Genomic DNA, 20,189 nt, shown 5'->3' with positions numbered 1-20,189 from the left:
ACATCAACAAAATGAAAAACAAAAACCACATGATCATCTCAGTAGATGCAGAGAAAGCATTCGACAAGATCCAACACCCATTTATGATAAAAACCCTCAATAAAATGGGTATAGAAGGAAAGTACCTCAACATAATAAAGGCCATATATGATACACCCACAGCCAACATCATACTCAATGGACAAAAACTGAAAGCCATCCCTCTGAGGACAGGAACAAGACAAGGGTGCCCACTTTCACCACTCCTATTCAACATAGTACTAGAGGTGCTGGCCAGAGCAATTCGGCAGGAAAAAGAAATAAAAGGAATCCAAATAGGTAACGAAGAAGTAAAACTCTCGTTGTTTGCAGATGACATGATCTTATATATAGAAAACCCCAAAGAATCCATAGAAAAACTATTAGAAATAATCAACAACTACAGCAAAGTAGCAGGGTATAAAATTAACGTGCATAAATCAGTAGCATTTCTATACACTAACAATGAACTAACAGAAAAAGAACTCAAGAACTCAATCCCATTCACAATCGCAACGAAAAGAATAAAATACTTTGGGATAAACTTAACCAAGGAAGTGAAGGATCTATACAATGAAAACTACAAGACTTTCTTGAAAGAAATAGACGATGACATAAAGAGATGGAAAGACATTCCATGCACATGGATTGGAAGAATAAACATAGTTAAAATGTCCATGCTACCTAAAGCAATCTACAGATTCAATGCTATCCCAATCAGAATCCCAAGAACATTCTTCACAGAAATTGAACAAACAATCCTAAAATTCATATGGGGCAACAAAAGACCGCGAATTGCTAAAGCAATCCTGAGCAAAAACAAAGCCGGTGGAATCACAATCCCCGATTCCAAAACATACTACAAAGCTACAGTGATCAAAACAGCATGGTACTGGTACAAAAACAGGTCCACAGATCAATGGAACAGAATTGAAAACCCAGAGATAAAACCACACATCTATGGACAGCTAATCTTCGACAAAGGAGCAGAGGGCCCACAATGGAGAAAAGAATGTCTCTTCAACAAATGGTGCTGGGAAAAGTGGACAGCCACATGCAAAAGATTGAAAATTGACCATTCTTTTTCACCACACACCAAAATAATCTCAAAATTGATCAAAGAACTAAAGATTAGGCCTGAGACAATAAGTCTTTTGGAAGAGAATATAGGCAGTACACTCTTTGACATCAGTTTCAAAAGAATCTTTTCGGACACTATAACTCCTCAGTTGAGGGAAACAATAGAAAGAATAAACAAATGGGACTTCATCAGACTAAAGAGCTTCTTTAAGGCAAGGGAAAACAGGATTGAAACAAAAAAACAGCTCACTAATTGGGAAAGAATATTTACAAGCCACTTATCTGACAAAGGGTTAATCTCCATAATATACAAAGAACTCACACTGATTAGCAACAAAAAAACAAACAACCCGATCAAAAAATGGGCAGAGGACATGAACAGACATTTCTCAAAAGAAGATATGAATATGGCCAATAGACACATGAAAAGATGTTCATCATCGCTAATCATCAGGGAAATGCAAATCAAAACTACACTAAGATATCACCTTACACCCATTAGATTGGCAAAAACATCCAAAACCAAGAGCGACAAATGTTGGAGAGGATGTGGAGAAAAAGGAACCCTCATACACTGTTGGTGGGAATGCAAACTGGTACAGCCACTATGGAAAACAGTATGGAGATTTCTCAAAAAGTTAAAAATAGAAATACCCTATGACCCAGCCATCCCATTACTGGGTATCTCTCCTAAGAACCTGATATCAGAAATCTCAAGAGTCCATTGCACCCCTATGTTCATCGCAGCATTATTTACAATAGCCAAGAGTGGAACCAGCCTACATGCCCAGAAACTGATGATTGGATAAAGAAGATGTGGTATATATACACAATGGAATACTACTCAGCCATAAAAAAAGACAAAATTGGCCCATTCACAACAACGTGGATGGACCTCGAGGGTATTATGTTAAGCGAAATAAGCCAGTCAGAGAAAGACGAACTCTATATGACTCCACTCATACGTGGAAGTTAGTATATTGATAAGGAGATCTGATCGGTGGTTACCAGGGAAAAGGTGGGGGGGGTGGGGGGAGGGCACAGAGGGGGAAGTGGTGTACCCACAACATGACTAACAAAAACGTACAACTGAAATCTCACAAGGTTCTCATCTATCATAACATTAATAAAAAAAAAAGTGGAAGAGGTAGACAGAAGAGGAGGTCAGAGTAAGCAACGTGAGGAGTACTTGAGTTGACATGGTTGGCTTTAAAGACGGAAGTATCCACAAGCCAAGGAATGTAGCTAGACTCTAGAAGCTAGAAAAAGAGAAGAATGGGTTCTGCCTTAGAACCTCCAGAAAAGAATGCATCCTGCCAACACCTTGATTTTAGCTTTGTGAGGCCCATGTCAGATTTCTGACCTACAGAATTTTAGGATAATAAATTTGTGTTGTTTTAAACAACTAACTCTTTGTAATTTGTAACAGGAGTAGTAGGAAACTAATATAAGAGAAATGCTTCAATTGGAGACGAAGGGGCTGTATGGACTGAAAAGGGAAAGAAAGAGAAAAATGAATAAAAAGGGTCAGAGGTGGGACAGGGCTCAATCAAGGGAAGGTGCCCACATGTTTCTCCCAAAAGCCTAAGAATGAGCAACACACCGTGCACAAATCTCAAGTACAAGGGCAATGGGCTAGAGAAGCCAGTCCCAAGCTGTCATCACTTTAAAACTCTGTATAGGATGAAATAGACCTTCAAATCTGAAGTAAAGGTCTAATTTAACACTCTCATAAATTCCACATGTAATTGGCTAATAGTGAGATGACTTGATATCAATTGAAGTGCCCCTAGACTTTATGAAAAGAGACTCAGAGATGGAGTCTCAAGCATTTTGTATATTGACTATACTTACCATATTAGAATTTAAAATGTCATCCACTGTAAACTGTATTTGCCACTTTAATGACAGCTAAGTAGTAAAAATGAAGCATTTCCATATCACATGTACTCATTGATTGTAAGACAAATCTTAATTTCACGGATGTTAAAATATGAAAGAAAAGTTCATCTTAGAACTCAAGAAATTGAATATTTAAAAATACAGTCATGTGTCACATAATGGCATTTTGGTCAATTCAGACCACATTAATGACTGTAATCCTACAAGATTAATACCATATAACCTAGGTGTATAGAAGTCTGTATTATCTAGATTTGTGTGAGTACACTCTATGATGTTCACACAATGACGAAATCACCTAAAAATGAATTTCTCAGAATGCATCCTCACCATTAAGCAACACATGACTGTATGAGGTAATCAGTCCCTGTCACACACACATACACATGCAAACACACACAGTCACACACAAAGACTTTTCCAAAGAGAGACAGGTAAAAAGTAAACAAGTTTTATTTTGTCAGCCATGTATTTTAGGAACACAGAAGACTGTCGTCAACTCACTAGTACAAAACAGGTTTTTATAATCAAATTCTGATCGTCAATAACACATTACATTATTTATGTGCAGTTCATCATTTTCTTGGTATTAAAATAAAGTGTGAAACTTCTATTTTTGCTCACTTTAGGGGACCAAAGATGCTACAGCTACAGTTCCTCATTTTGGAAGACATGAAGATACTTATCTTATGGGAACCTGATAAGATATTCTCTTCTAGACACCCTCCTTTTGTTTCCCAAAGATCCAGGCACATTCAGGAGTTACACTTTTCTCATTGAACATATAAACAAATGCACTCTATGGACTTGCAGCCTTTCAAGAGAAAGAAGTAAAGACTCAGTGCGTTGAAATGTAATTTTTAAAATTTCCAGGATATACTAAAGTATATAATTTTCATGGGAATTATAGGTTACCAAAATGGACTAAAAGAAAGTAGAAAAATCTTAACAGAAAGTGCCCCTCCTCCTGCCCAGCACTCCAGCTCTGCCATCAGACAGACCACCACACAGAGAGAAAAGTAGCCAGCAGCTGAGGGGATCACACAGGTGAAGGAAAGTGCCCCTCCCCCTGCCCAGTGATCTAGCTCAGCAACTGGCCAGAGTGCCACACAAACAGAAAAGGAGTCTGTTTTGAGCTAGGGAGCTGCAGATTGTGGCAAGCTTAGAATACACAGTGCCTGACCCCACTCAGTGGTGGCAGTTGGAAACTGTGAACAGATAATATCACGAGGGGCCGGCCTAGTGGCACAGCAGTTAAGTGTGCATGTTCCACTTTGGCAGCCCGGGGTTCACCAGTTCGGATCCCGGGTGTGAACATGGCATTGCTTGGCATGCCATGCTGTGGTAAGCGTCCCACATATAACGTGGAGGAAGCTGGGCACGGATGTTAGCTGAGGGCCAGTCTTCCTCAGAATAAAGAGGAGGATTGGCAGCAGTTAGCTCAGGGTTAATCTTCCTAAAAAAAATAAAAGATAATATCACGAGATGGAGACAAAAATCCAGGCCATCAAGCTGTATGAAGATATTAAATCTCAAGAACAGAAGGAAAATGACAAGTACCCAGCAATCAGCCCCAACAGCATGGAAATTCACAACCTAAATGACAGAGAATTCAAAATAACTATCATTAAAAAAATATTCAACGAGTAACTAGAAAATGCAGAAAGGCAGTTCAATGAAATGAGGAACTTCTTCATAAAAGAGATTGAAACTATAAAAAGAACCAATCAGAACTGTGTGGAGATGAAAAACACAATGAATGAGATGAAGAAAAATCTGGATTCCCTAAACAATAGAGCTGATATTATGGAGGATTGAATTACCAACTTAGAGAACAGAAATATAGAAATGTTTCAGATGGAGGAGGAGAGAGAACTGAGATTAAAAAGAAATGAAGAAATTATCTGAGAAATATCAGACTCAATTAGGAAATGCAACATAAGGATTATAGGTATTCCAGAGGGATAAGAGAAGGAGAATGGAGCAGAAAGCTTGTTCAAAGAAATAATAGCAGAGAACTTCCCAAACATGAGGAAGGAGCTGGAAATGCAAGTGAAATAAGCCAATATATTTACTAACTGTATCAATGTAAAAAGACCTTCTCCAAGGCATATATTAGTAAAGCTGGCAAAAGTCAATGACAAAGAGAAAATATTAAGGGAAGCAAGGCAAAAGAAAACAACTAACAAAGGAACCCCTAACAGGCTTTCAGTGGATTTCTCAGCAGAAACCTTACAGGCTAGGAGAAAGTGGAATGATATATTCAAAATTTTGAAAAACAAAAACTTTAAGCCAAGAATAGTCTATCAATCAAAAATATCCTTTAGATATGACAGAGAAATAAAAAGTTTCCCAGATAAACAAAAGCTAAGGGAGTTCATCACCACATGACATTCCTACAAGAAATCCTAAGGCCCTCATAGTGGAAAAATAAAAGGAAAGGGGATACAAAGCCCTGAGCCAGGAGATAAATAGGTAGGCAATAATCAGGAAAATGCAGCTGTCTATTAGAACAGATTAGTAAACACTTAACTATAACATTAAAGATAAAGGGAAGGAAAACACCAAAATAAATATAATCTTGTCATTTTAACACAAACTCACAACGCAAGATGGAAAAAGATATGACAATGATAACCTAAAAGGGGAGGAGGAAAGAGATGGAATTGGTTTAGTCTAATGAAATAAAAGGCTATCAAAAATGCACTAGCTCATCTATAAGATATTTCTATAAACCTAATGGTAATCAGTAAACAAATAATTAAAACAGAGACATAAGGAGAAAATCAAGAAAATCATCATAGAAAACTACTTAACCCAATTGGTAATCCAAAATACATGGGACGAGAAAAAAGGGAAATGCAGAAAATAAGCAATGAGAGGGGAGCATTAAGCCCTCATATATCAATAATCACTCTAAATGTAAATGGATTGAATTCTCCAATCAAAAGACAGAGTGGTAGGATGGATTAAAAAACAAGACCCAACAATATGCTGCCTCCAGGAAACACATCTCAGCCCCAAAGACAAACACAGTCTCAGAGTGAAGCAATGGAAGAAGATATGGATTGGAAAGAATTGGAAAGAATGGAAAAAGAGGAGGATTGGCAGCAGTTAGCTCAGGGCTAATCTTCCTCAAAAAAAAATGTTTATAGAAGGAGAGTAACTCAACATATTAAAGGCCATATATGACAAACCCACAGCCAACATCATACTCAATGGAGAAAAAATGAAAGCCATCCCTCTGAAAGCAGGAACAAGACAAGTGTGGCCACTCTCACCACTCTTCTTCAACATAGTATTGGAGGTTTGGGCCAGAGCAATTAGGCAAGAAAAAGAAATAAAAGGAATCCAAATAGGCAATGAAGAAGTGGAACTCTCACTATTTGCAGATTAGATGATTTTATATGTAGAAAACCCTAAAGAATCCATTGGAAAATTATGATAAATAATCAACAACTACATCAAAGTGGCAGGGTGCAAAGTCACCTTACAAAAATCAGTAGTATTTCTATATTCTGATAATGAACTAACAGAAGAGAACTCAAAGATACAATCCCATTTAGAATTGAATCAAAAGAATAACACGCTAAGGAAGAAATTTAACCAAGGAAGTGAAAGATCTGTTCACTGAATCATAAGCCATTGATGAAAGAAATTGAAGAAGATATATATAAATACAAAGATATTCTATGCTCATGGATTGTAAGAATTAATATTGTAAAATGTACATACTACCCAAAGAGATCTACAGATTCAATGCAATCCCTATCCAAATTCCAATCACATCTTTCACAGAATTAGAAAAAGCAATTGAGAGAAAGAAAAATAAATTCGGAGGCATCATACTTATGATTTCAACCTTTATACTACAAAGCTTTAATAATCAAAACAGTATAGTCTGGCATAAAAACAGACATACAGATAAATGGAACATAATCAAGAGCTCATAAATAAATCCATGCATATACAGGCAATTAATTTACAACAAAGAAGCCAAGAATGTACAATGGGAAAGGGATGCTCTCTTCAATAAATGATACTGGAAAAACTAGATAACTAGATGCATAATAATGAAATCAGACCCCTGTCTTACACAGCTCAGAAAAATTATTTGAAATGGATTAAATATTTAAACATAAGACCTGAAACAATAAAACTCCTAGGAGAAAAAGTCATGGAAAATCTCCTCAAAATTGGCCTTGTCAATAATTTTTTGGATATGACACCAAAAGCACAATCAACAAAAGAAAAACTTAATAAATGAAACTACATCAAACTGAAAGCTTCTGCACAGCAAAAGAGACAATCAAAACATGAGAAGACAACCTACAGAATGGGAGAAATTATTTGCAAATTATGTATCTGATAAGCTGTTAGTATCCAAAACACATAAAGAACTGATAAACTCAATACCAAAAAACACGCAATCCGATTTAAAAATGGGCATAGGAACTGAATAGATATTTTTTTAAACAAGGCATTCAAATGGCCAATAGATACATGAAAATGTGCTCAACATCACTAAGCATGAGAGAAATGCAATTCAAAACCACAGTGAGATATCACTTCACACCTGTTAGAATGGCTATCATCAAAAAGACAAAAGATAAGTGTTGGTGAGGATGTGGAGGAAAGAAAATCCTTGTGCACTGCTGCTGGAAATATACATTGGTACAACCACTGTGGAAAACAGTAGAGAGGTTCCTCAAAAGATTTAAAATAAGACTACCATATGAACCAGCAATACCATCTCTGGATATATACCAAAAGGAAATGAAATTAAGGTCTTGAAGAAGTATCAGCACTTCTATGTTCATTGCAGCATTATTCACAACATTCAAGATATGAAAGCAATCTCAGTGTCCATCAATGGATGGATGGATAAAGAAGGTGTGGTCAGTCACAAAAAATAGAAAGTCCTGCCATTTGCAACAACACAGATGGACCTTGAGGGCATTATGCTAAGTGAACTAAGTCAAACAAAGACAAATATTCTATGATCTCATATATACATGGAACCTAAAAATCTGATCTCATAGAAACAGAGTAGAATGAATGTAGGTTACCAGGTGTTGGGGATGGGGAGAAGTAAGGAGATGTTGGTTAAACTGTACAAATTCCCAGCTATAAGATGAATAAGTTTTGGATCTAATGTAAAGATGGTGATTATAGTTAACAATATGGTAACAATACTTGAAAGTTTAAAAGAGAGTATGTCTTACATGATCTCACTACCAAAAAGAACGAGTAATTATATGAGGTGATGAAAGTGTTCGCTAACACTAAGATGATAAGCATTTTGCAGTTATAAATGTATCAAATCAACACATTATATGCCTTAAACACACTCAATGATATATGTCAATTAAATCTCAGTAAAGCTGGGTTGGGGGAGGAATTACCCATCTCAAACACATAACCTGCATCATGCACTTTTTAATCTGTGTAGGCTAGTTTACAGTACTAAAACAAAATGGAAAAGCAAGTAAATCCAAACCCATCAGCATTCTGCAAACAGTGGAAGTTCATTTTATATAAGATCACATCATTCAATAAATTCAGGTAATCTTAAGTAACTATTATGATTTTGTAGACAGCTTTACTAACATACTTATCTAGATGTATCCAAATTGAGAGTTTCCATTTGAGTAGAGTGTTGGAAAAAAGGAAAAACGTGCATTCCCCAAACGTCATCTAAGTCTTGTTTCTCTACATGCAGAGACTTAGAGCAACATCATGAGACTATAATCATTCTGCATATAATTAGAAACTAGACTGGTAGCAAAGGATTTGAGGTGCAGGTTTTTTTGAGATTTTTGACAATCAAAATGAAACTGATTTGTCTATACTGTCCTCTGAGCCTTACAAGCAATGAAAACTGGACCCTTTTTCTCTCTCAGGTGCAGTATTTGGCATGTTTTAACAAAGTTCTTATTGAGCTATGGATAAACAGATAGATTTCCTCTACTGCCTCTAAAGAATTTGGATATCAATCAAAATGTGTCCGTCTGTGTATGCGTGAATGTGTGTTTACACATGTGAATGTTTCAGTAACTTCTTAATAACTCCCTTTGAAACTTCATCACCAACAACAGAATCAGGCACTGAATTCCACTTCCTTGTCCAATATTATTCCCTTTGCAATTCTCACATTAAGCCTGAGGCTGAGGGATTTGCACGTAAGATAGGGACACAGAGGAAGTTCTTGAAGATGTGATTCTTTGAATCTGCCCTTTCTTTCCTGAAAGGAGAATAAAGACACTAAAATATTTAGTCTTCCAAGAGGCTCTGCCTTCAGAAACAATATTTTGAAGAATTAACATCACTAGTGTCACTAGTGTTCTATTCTGGTCTGTACCTGATGACATACAATTTGTAGTTGGAGTTTCAGGATCAAAGGTATTAGGTAAAGATGTTAAGATTTAGCTAAGGTTAAAGTTATCGATAGTGACATTGAAATGTTGTTATTGATTATACAAACTATGTATGAATAGTTTGACTTTGATATTTTCCAGGTATACTAAATGCTTCAGAGCCAAGATGATCTTCTCAGTGACAGAAACAACAAAGGTGGGTGTTAACTATTGGAAGAGAGGTGATATGTTAAGAGGGATTCAGAAATGTGGTCCACTCAGTGTGAGAGAAGGCATCATTCGTTTGCTGTGATCATTTGAGTTGCTTCTTGATGAGGTAGTCTCAGACTAAGCTCCACATAAATTGGGTTTCCAGAACCCCTTTCTGAAAAATTCTTATCTTCAGACAGACTTTACCAAATTTTCTTTTCTTTGTTTTGTTTCTCTGAGAAAGATTGTCACTGAGCTAACATCTGCTGCCAATCCTCCTCTCTTATGCTGAGGAAGATTGGCCCTGAGCTACTATCTGTGCCCGTCTTTCTCTATTTTACCTATGTGGGATGCCTGCCACAGCATAGCTTGATGAGCAGTGCATAGGTCCGTGTCCAGGATCCGAACCAGTGAACCTGGGGCCACCAAAGCAGTGCATGCAAACTTAACCACACGGCTATCAGGCGCACCCCAAAATATTCTTGTTATACAAAATGAGACCCTATATACATAAGATTGAAGAGGCAAACAAAACAATGTTTTTTCCATCCTATTTCTATCTTTTCCTTAACTTCAGTCAAACATAGATTCACACTATATTCCATCTGAAAAACAGGAATAAAGGATAGTGGTGAAAATTCAATGTCAACATTTCATAACTCTTCACACACAGTAAACACTCAAAAAATAGCAGCTTTTATTACTGATAGAAATCATTATATCTCTTAGCATAGTTCCTATCCCAACCAAATCAATCTCTACTTTTCTCTTGACATTTTACATTTTATCATGCATTATGTTCATCAATTTATACAAATCATTCACTTTCGCTAAGCTGCAAACACTTTGACAATGTGGTCCCATTTGTTCATATACATTTGAACATTGCAATAAATGTTGACTTGCTAAGTATAAGGTGGAATAAGTAATAATTATAAAATTTCCTAAGAATGACCAATAACAGCTTATAAAAAATAGGTATTATTCTAAACATATCTACATCTCTCCCTCCTGTGTGAACCCTCCACTCTCTTAGCTTTGATCCACACAGAGAAAGAGGCAGAAGAGAGTGTGGTTGATAGAGTATGGATGACCTTTCAAAAGTGGGTCACTATCTTTATTCTCTCCCCCACACTCAAGCAAGGATCACAACAGTTACGTGAGATGAATAAGTTCTAGAGAATTGCTGTGCAGCACTGTGGCTATACTGTATTGGCACCCAAAAATTTGTTGAGGGCAGCTCTCATGTTTAAGTGTTATCACAATAAAAGAAATTAAAGATATTCTTTGATATTTGTATTTATATATTGTTTCAATGTGTTTCTTAAAAATAAAATTTAAATATTTAAAAATAATTAATAAAAAATCTGATTCGTATAAGGTAATGACAAAGAAAAGCTACATATATGGAATAACAGGTGACATTTTAAGAAATTCAACATAAAACAGCCAACAGTAAGGAAACTGACTCATGCCACAGCAACATTGTAGTAAGAAACAGAATGATACTCTTTTTTTCTTTTTAGCAAGACAAGACCCTGTGGAAGTCAACAGAAAGTTCGCTAATATGAATATTAAACTTTCATACTATGAGTCTACAGTGGCTGGAACCACATTGTACTTATCTTTCTGTTTATGATTCAGATATTTTGGACATTCGATATATTTGGATGGAAGAAAACAATAGCAAAATTTGAAAACTAAAATAAATTAAATAAAATGTTATGTAAGCATCACTGCTGAACATAAAGTTTGTTCTTTTCAAAAATAGTTTTATAAGAACAGAATTATTGAATGACTTTACATGGGATAATTTGATTTGATCACCAAACTGACTGCAATCTTAAAAATTTAGACAAAACAACAAATCACAAACAGCGCAACCACGCGAGGAACATTCTGAATTGTATTCTTAGTGCTTGAGAAGAAAACAAAATAAATAGCCAAGTCTTTTCAAATGAAGAAGCTTGAAACAAGAAAGAAGTTGACTCAATGGAGCTAAAAAACTGCACGAGGGTCAAAGAATTTATTTTCCTTGGCCTAACCCAGAATCAAGAACTGAACTGGGTCTTATTTCTTTTCCTGCTTTGGGTGTATGTGACAACTCTGCTGGGAAACCTCCTCATCATGGTCACGGTGACCTGTGAATCTCGCCTTCACACCCCCATGTATTTTTTGCTCCGGAATTTGTCTATTGCCGACATCTGCTTTTCCTCCATCACAGCTCCCAAGGTTCTGGTGGACATTCTGTCACAGAGAAAGACCATCTCCTTCAATGGCTGCTTCACTCAGATGTTTTTCTTCCACCTTGTTGGAGGGTTGGACGTATGTCCTTTGTCGGTGATGGCATTTGATCGCTATGTGGCCATCTCCAAGCCCCTGCACTACATGACCATCATGAGCAGAGGGCGATGCACTGCCCTCATTGTAGCCTGCTGGCTGGGGGGCTTTGTCCACTGCATCGTGCAGATTTCCCTGTTGCTGCCCCTCCCATTCTGTGGACCCAATGTTCTTGATACTTTCTACTGTGATGTCCCCCAGGTCCTCAAACTAGCCCGTACTGACATTTTTGTGCTTGAGCTACTGATGATTTCCAATAGTGGGCTGCTCACCACACTGTGGTTGATCTTCCTGCTTGTGTCCTACACAGTCATCCTAATGATGCTGAGGTCTCAGGCAGGGGAGGGCAGGAGGAAAGCCATCTCCACCTGCACCTCACACATCACTGTGGTGACCTTGCACTTTGTGCCCTGTATCTATGTCTATGCCCGGCCCTTCAATGCTCTCCCCACAGATAAGGCCATCTCCATCACCTTCACTGTCATCTCCCCTCTGCTGAACCCCTTGATCTACACTCTGAGGAACCAGGAGATGAATTCAGCCATCAGGAAACTGAGAAGAAGATGTGTACCTTCTGAGAGGATATAGACTGGTCGCTCACTCCTTCTCACCACCTTTGAAAATGTTCATCAAATAAACCGCATTGACTAAAGGATTTCTAAATAATTTTGATATTTCTACTGAGATGCACACGACTTTCAAAGATTCTGTTTGGCATGCAATAATAATGTAAAAAGATACGTTTCATGTTGCAAAAGGAAGCAGAGAAATCAAACTGTTAGCTGAAGAGTTGCATAATGCTTACGCAATAAAGCCTTGGAAGAAATAAAGAAAAGAGAAAATGTATGCACTCAGAAACTTTATCACATTGGAATTGTTGTGGGGGTTTCATTCAGCTCTATTGCATATAATTGAGAAATACAAATGTTGTTTACTTCAGATGTACAACTTGATGTTTTGATATACATATAGATTGTGAAATGATCATTGGGGGAAAATGGATTAAGGTGGGACCTCTCTTGGTTATCACTTACAACAACACGGAAATCTCCAATTGTATAAATAAAATTAACAATAAGAAAAAGCAAATATATATATACTCAGACATTCCCACTATATTCTTGTTACCAGGAAGGGAGCTGAGAAACATAATGCAGCTTGGGCATTGGATTGCTAAGGTCTTTCATGAAGTAATCACATTTTAATGAAGTAAGCACACTCAAATTAAGTTCCTCCTCTGACTTTCTGATATGAGTAAATTAAATAACTACTACCTGAAGATTTTTCCGTCTGAAGCCCACACTCCAGTGGTTGAGTGCAAGTGCTTTGGAAGCCAGCACAGCTTGAGTTAGAATGTGGACCCCAGTAACTATGGGTTCTATGACCTCATGTAGGTCCTTACCCTGACCTTCCTCTGAACCCCACGCCTACTGACCACACTTCCATGACATTGCCTCAGCGACCGGGGCTCAGCTCAAGCACCACACTCAGGACCTTGTTTCCAATTCCCTGTCCTCCTTCCTCCTATTCCCCGAGTAGGGCTATGATTTATGTATTGTATCCCCAGCACCTAGCACAGCAAGTAGAACGTAGAAAACTGTCCAAAAAATGGTTGAGTTAAAGAACTCAGTGAATGAATATCACCTCTCACTCCTTTCTGTTTCTCAAATCATTGGAGAATAGGAGTAAGAAAACAATGGATTTGTTATTATTTTCTGTTAACATGACTCCCTAAAAATGACAGAAACCTATGAAGCTGCTTCAGACTACGCATATACATTCAAAAAGGTTGGCATGAACGGAAAAACATTATTCAATACATGAACTTGGTTTTTATTTGTTTTCTTGTTCTGCTATTTACAGCATTTGGGAGTTTTTCTTTTTTGCCCTTCATTTCTGCAGGTAGATCCTAGATCTTAAAATTTTTGAAATTAGACAAATGTTCATGTCACAGTACAAATGTCAGTTCAAAAATCAGACATGCAAAGGTCCTCAGGTGGGGATGTGCCCAGGCCTTCATAAGAAGATGAGAGGAAGCAAGGAGGAGACAGGTAATAATTGTAGTCAGAGAGATAATGAGGCCACGGGATCAGGTCCTTAGGACCTTTTAGACATTGTGAGGATTTTGACTTTCACCTAAATAAGATGCGATGCATTTTGAAGGGCTTTGAAGAGCAGAATAGTGATGAATGTTTTAGCAGAAATGCAGTGCTTACTGTTATGAATAGACTGAGGTGGGGCAAGGACAAAAACAGGGAGACCAATTAAGAAGCTATTGCAAAAGTCCCAGGAAAGAAATAATGAAGACACAACTTAGGGTAGTAACAGTGGAGGTGGTGAGAATGGTGAAGAACTCTGAAAGTTGAGCAAGTAGGAGTTGCTGATGGATCCAGCGTGGATTTCCTGGTGACATGTGTGTCCTGTGAGAACTCCATCACCCACTTTCTTCATCTGCCCATTGAGAGCTCCTTCACTCTCGTCTACATAATCCTTTCAGGTCCAATGGCTCCTTCCAATACTTGTGTGTCACACTTCAGGAATTACCCTACATGGGTGAAACTGCCTAAGGAAGTTGTGCAGAATCCCTAAGAATAGGCATTTATGTCCCAACAGAAAAACTACTAGGGGAAACATCAGAGGTAAGGTGGAATTCTGGGTAAACTAACCTAACAGGATTCTTGCTGAAGGCAGGCCAGGGTGATCAAATATCACTTGGGGCATGGTGGATGGTGAGGAACCTGATTACACACTGATGGTGATCAACATGGAGGGTGGGGGATTTTGGCTAAACTGAATTAGCAGAATTCCTGTTAAAATTTGACAATGCAGAGACAAGCATGGAGGTCCCAAAGTGGAGGCCTAGTTGAGAAGTTCAGGGGAGCCTGAGTAGAGTTTGGTCAAGGGGAGAATCTTTGTCACTGCTAAAAACTTTTAGATCCTACACAAAAAGTGTGTTCCTAAGGACATGTGCCTGAGTCACATCTTGATTACTCCCACTGAAACCACCTCGCCATCAGTAGAATTTTTCCAGAGCCACATCCAATTATATGCCCTCTGATAATTCTCACACTAGTTCTGGGATTGACAAATTGGTGCATATGATGGAACACTGTGAATCAGTGTGGAAGAGCCAAGGAAATATTATTCCCTGAGTCTGCCCTTTTCCGCATAAAGAAAGCCACTGAAATCACTGGCTTTCAGAGGGGTATTTAACAGAATTTTCTGAAGCCAAATGATTCCCAAGGTTCGTGTGAACATTGTTTAAGATGTTGGAGAAGGAGATTGGAAATTTTAGGTAAGAAACATAACTCTACATGAGTGTGAATGACTATGGTGTCTGAGCGTCAATGAATAAGCATGAGAAGAGGAGTGAGAAAAACTGAAATCTAGATGGAACCGTTAAGATTAATAAATACACTTTGACTAAAAATAATGCAATATATACCCAAGATGCTGCATTCCAGGGTGAACTGTCAGTGGCAGACAGCGCAGCTAAGAAATATGAACAAAGAAGATATTGTGAAAGGAGAGTCATAGAAATGAGTTCAGTTTGGAAGTAGGGAGGAGGAAACTCTTTTTTCCTGGGATCCCTTGAATTGCACAAACAAGAGATTTTTCTCATGCTTATTTCATGTAGATGGATCTCCTCAAACTGAAATGCTAAATTTAAAACTAGAAAGAAAATAAAATATCTCAAAAAAAGTTGAAAGAATAGGACAATGAACACCTACATGCCTGTCCTTAGATTTATCAAGAACTAAAATTTTACAACAATGATTTTCTTTCCATGCCTACATATTTGCATCCTTTTCTTTCCAGCCAAACCTCCCACTCATCAGCAACTGTTATATATTCAAGGGGTCCCCTAAAGCCAGGTCTCCCGTTCTCTCCACTCCCATGTGCCCCAAACATAAATGTCACCTCCTCCATGCAGCTTCCTCTGAGCCTCTTGGTGAGAAATCACCCTTTTCTCACACACAGCTCATCTGTCTTATGACGGTCCCCATCACACCCGTATCACTTTTATATTTCAGTTGTTTCTCCACTGGTTTGGGATTATATTCATTTCTCTCAAATAACCTAGACCTCTGCCAATTTTTTATCAATATTTGTTAAATAATGAAATGGAGTAAAAATAGCAGAAAAATGGAGCAGAAGGTGGAGGATGTTGTCTGAATTACGAAAGGTAGTTTGTGAACATGGACCTATTCCTTTCTGACAAACAGGCCTGACTTGGAGTATGAGGTACTGTACCTTCTACCCTTCTGTGTAGACCATTGTCTATGGTTTACGTGGAGGTCCCTGTGGAGTGTTTTCATAACTAGGTAGGACCTCCTCATTATCTCTAGTAACTAGATTGAGTTGGTGTTTTCTGGTGATCATTTCCCCACTTTAACTAGTCAGAATTGATAGCTCAGCTACTAATTAGTTCAACACACTCTATTTCCTGATAAGCCTCCTGGGTTAAGGTTACCCAGCATAATACACATCACAACAGATAAGCAGCCATGTGTGCTGAGACTCTGCATATGTTAATTCACCTAATCCCCATAACTTCCCTGTGAGGTGGATATTACTATAATCCCCATTCCACAGATGAAGAAGTGGAGACTCCATGAGGTCTCTCACTTACCCAAATGACACAGTGACAAAGCCAGGACTTGAGCACAGATAGCTCTCACTGCAGAGACCTGCACCAGATTTCTCTGGTCTGCTAAGATGATGTCAGATAAGAAACCAAACCAAGCAAGCACTTTCCTTGCTACCATACACTGTAACCACCCTCTGGGCCACTCTCATTGACAGTAAAAGAAAAATACCCCCTATTTTCCCCCAAAAAAGTATGTTTTGATGAAGCTGTTTTAGAAAACATATTCTAGAAAATGTACAGCTCCTCTAAAAGATTGTCAGTACATTTAAAGGAGCTGTGTGCCTGTGACAGTTACTAACCTGGAGTTTTACTTTAAGGTAACACACACATAAGCACACTTATTGCTTAGGCAATGCTCTAAGTATTGATGCTTTTGCATAGATTAATTCATTTAATCCTCACAAAAATCACACAAGGAAGATGCTATTGTTTCCAAATACTGATGCAGAAGCTGAGGCCAAAGGGGTAAAGTAACTTCTCTTATACCGTAACCAGTAAGTACCCAGCTGGGATTTGAACAGGCTATGTGATGCCAGAGGCTGCCAGGTATCTGCCTGCATGCTCTGATTACTCTTGGTGGCTTGTTTAGTCTCCCATATTAAGTAGACTTTAAACAAAATTACATACAGAAGAAAGACAACTTGAACAGAAAGTGAGCTAGGTGAAAATAAATTTCTTCATTTGTACTGGAAAACCCACCCAAAAAGTGAAAGAAGTGACTTTCACCTTTCTTTTCTTTCTGATTATGGTAATAAAAAAGAGATAAACTGTAAAGAAAGAAATTAAGTCCCTTTCAAGGATTCACAAAAAATAAGAAAGGAATTCAAAAGCAAAATGATTATATTGTAAGCACACACTTAACATTTTAGGAAACTGATAAACTGTTTTCAAAAGTGGTTGCATCATTGTGCATTCCCACCAGAGTTACAATTCCTCTACATTTTTGTCAACTCTTCATATATCCACCTTCTTTATTTTAGCCATTTTAGTAGATGTGTACTGTTATCTCACTATGGCTTTCATTTACATTTCCCCAGTGATGAATGATGTTGAGCATGTTTTCATGTGCTTATCGGCCATCCCTATATCTTCTTGTTGAAGTGCCTGTTCAAAGCATTTGCCCCCTGTTTTTTAATTAGGTGGTTTGTTTTCCTATTGAATTTTAAGAGTTACAACCATCCTATTCTTAGGTACGTACCTAAGAGAAATGGGAATATATGTCCACACAAAGACCTATACACGAACATTCATAAAAGCTTTATGTGTAATAGCCAAAAACTAGAGACAATCCAAAGATTCATCAACAAGCAAACTGAAAAACAAAATGTGGCACATGCATACTATAAAAAGGAAAAAAATATTGGCACATGCAAAAACATGGATGTATTTTGTAAGTGAAAGAAGCCAAACAAAAAGAGAGTACACATTGTAGGATTCCATTTATAGAAAGTTCTAGAAAACACAAACTAATAGATAGTGACAGAGCACAGATCAATGGTTACCTGAAGAAGGAAGGGCAGAAGGGACATATTATAAATGGCCACAAAGACATTTTTGCATTGATAAATATATTAACTATCTTCAACACAGTGATGATTTCGTGGGTATACGCTTATGTCAAAATTTATCAAGGTGTACGCTTCAAACATATGATTCTATTTTATGTCAATGACAGCGCAATAAAAAAATAGCATTTAGGAAATAAATTTGACCAGTGAACATAAGAGAAGCTCTGCGTTACCACTTTTATTTCATAGCTGAGGAGTTATTCAACTCCAGGGCTTTTGGTACCTAAAGTAGTTTAAAGTAAAGACAGAAACAAAGAAATCCAGTTAAGGAAGATAAGAACAATAGAGAAGAATTTTACAGCTTTAAAATTTTCTAATTTTTCACACCATTAAACTTGTGATTCAAAAAAAGGAGGAGTGCTTCTGTGAAATTCAGTTGAAGGACAACCATGTTGCAGATAGGAGTTCTTAAAGTATTTAAACGGAGCACCCAGTCTGGAAAAAAACCCATACTCGTGTGGATCCTCAAGGACTCCAGTCGTACCTAATAGGCATTGTCTTATCCACACACCAAACTGCATCCATTTTTGTATCCCTTGTGCCAAAATACTCCATTTCTGAATATTTAACATTCACTTGTTTATCTTGGATACTTGGAACTTATATTCTGAGATCACTATTTTTATGCATTTTCTGAAATACTTATAAATTACAGAAGAAAACAATAACTAAATGCATGCTTGTGTAATGAGATGTCATGTAGGACATGTTAGCAATAACCTTGGAAAGGCTCTTCATATACTGATAACACCTCACTAGTTTTCTGACCTAATACCTGACTCTGTAAACATGAATCTATTAATGGAAAGTAAACACTTTCTGAAATAACACTTTTAATTTTTTCCAAGCAATGCGAAGAAGAAGAAATATGATTCAGTGGAGTTGGGAAATGGCACCAGGGTAAAAGAATTTATATTTCTAGGACTTACTCAGTCCCAAGATCTCAGTTTGGTCTTATTTATTTTCCTGTGTTTTGTGTACATGACAACTCTTCTGGGAAACCTCCTCATCATGGTCACTGTGACCTGTGAGTCTCGCCTTCACATCCCCATGTACTTCCTGCTCCGCAATCTAGCCATCCTTGACATCTGCTTCTCCTCCATCACCGCTCCAAAGGTCCTGGTAGACCTTCTGTCAAAGATAAAGACCATATCCTATACTAGCTGCATGATGCAAATATTTTTCTTCCACCTGCTTGGTGGAGCGGATATTTTCTCTCTCTCTGTGATGGCATTTGATCGCTACATAGCCATCTCCAAGCCCCTGCATTATGTCACCATCATGAGTAGGGGGCGATGCACTGCCCTCATTTTGGTTTCCTGGGTGGGGGGCTTTGTCCACTCCATCGTGCAAATTTCCCTATTGCTGCCCCTCCCTTTCTGTGGACCCAATGTTCTTGACAGCTTCTACTGTGATGTCCCCCATGTCCTCAAACTCGCCTGTAGACACCTCTGCACTTGAGCTCCTGATGATTTCCAACAATGGCTTAGTCACTACCCTTTGGTTTATCTTCCTGCTTGTGTCCTACACAGTCATCCTAATGATGCTGAGGTCTCAGGCAGGGGAGGGCAGGAGGAAAGCCATCTCCACCTGCACCTCACACATCACTCTGGTGACCCTGCACTTTGTGCCCTGTATCTATGTCTACGCCCGGCCCTTCACTGCCCTCCCCACAGATAAAGCCATCTCTGTCACCTTCACTGTCATCTCCCCTCTGATGAACCCCTTGATCTACACTCTGAGGAACCAAGAAATGAAGTCAGCCATGAAGAGACTGAAGAGAAGACTCATGCCTTCTGTGGTGGAATAGAGTAAGAGTTTCCAACCTCTTCATCACCAAGGACTAAATACATTATTTTTCCCACAAGTTCTATTTACATACTCAAATATGTTGTCAATAAACTAATATACATTTACTAGGTAACAATTTATTTTCCTAGTAAAGTTAATAGGTAGCTGGTAACCCAAGCTTCTGGTAAGCATGAAGTAACTAGTGTTATAGGATTGAGCTCATTGATGTATTTCCATTCAAATATCAAAGTAACAATGTGTCAATCAGGACAA

The 20,189-nt window shown here is 37.9% G+C and overlaps 1 protein-coding gene and 1 pseudogene across 1 annotated transcript; both read left to right on the top strand.

Annotated features, from left to right (window-relative positions):
* Window positions 1-11,558: 11,558 nt before the first annotated feature.
* On the top strand, window positions 11,559-12,685 carry LOC138916833 (olfactory receptor 4D10-like). Its single transcript, XM_070230443.1, has one exon. It carries the CDS (start codon window positions 11,559-11,561, stop codon window positions 12,492-12,494), a length of 936 nt encoding a protein of 311 aa, XP_070086544.1. The 3' UTR covers window positions 12,495-12,685.
* A 6,451-nt stretch (window positions 12,686-19,136) lies between these two features.
* On the top strand, window positions 19,137-19,935 carry LOC138916483 (olfactory receptor 4D11-like; annotated as a pseudogene).
* Window positions 19,936-20,189: the final 254 nt, after the last annotated feature.

Source organism: Equus caballus, chromosome 12, assembly GCF_041296265.1.
Source record: "Equus caballus isolate H_3958 breed thoroughbred chromosome 12, TB-T2T, whole genome shotgun sequence".
In the NCBI taxonomy this organism is placed as follows: Eukaryota; Metazoa; Chordata; class Mammalia; order Perissodactyla; family Equidae; genus Equus; species Equus caballus.
This window is presented reverse-complemented; position numbering and strand designations above follow the sequence as displayed.

What these genes read in the sequence shown, in the direction of transcription:
- LOC138916833 (XM_070230443.1), top strand. Translation starts at nt 11,559, where the DNA reads ATGGAGCTAAAAAACTGCACGAGGGTCAAAGAATTTATTTTCCTTGGC.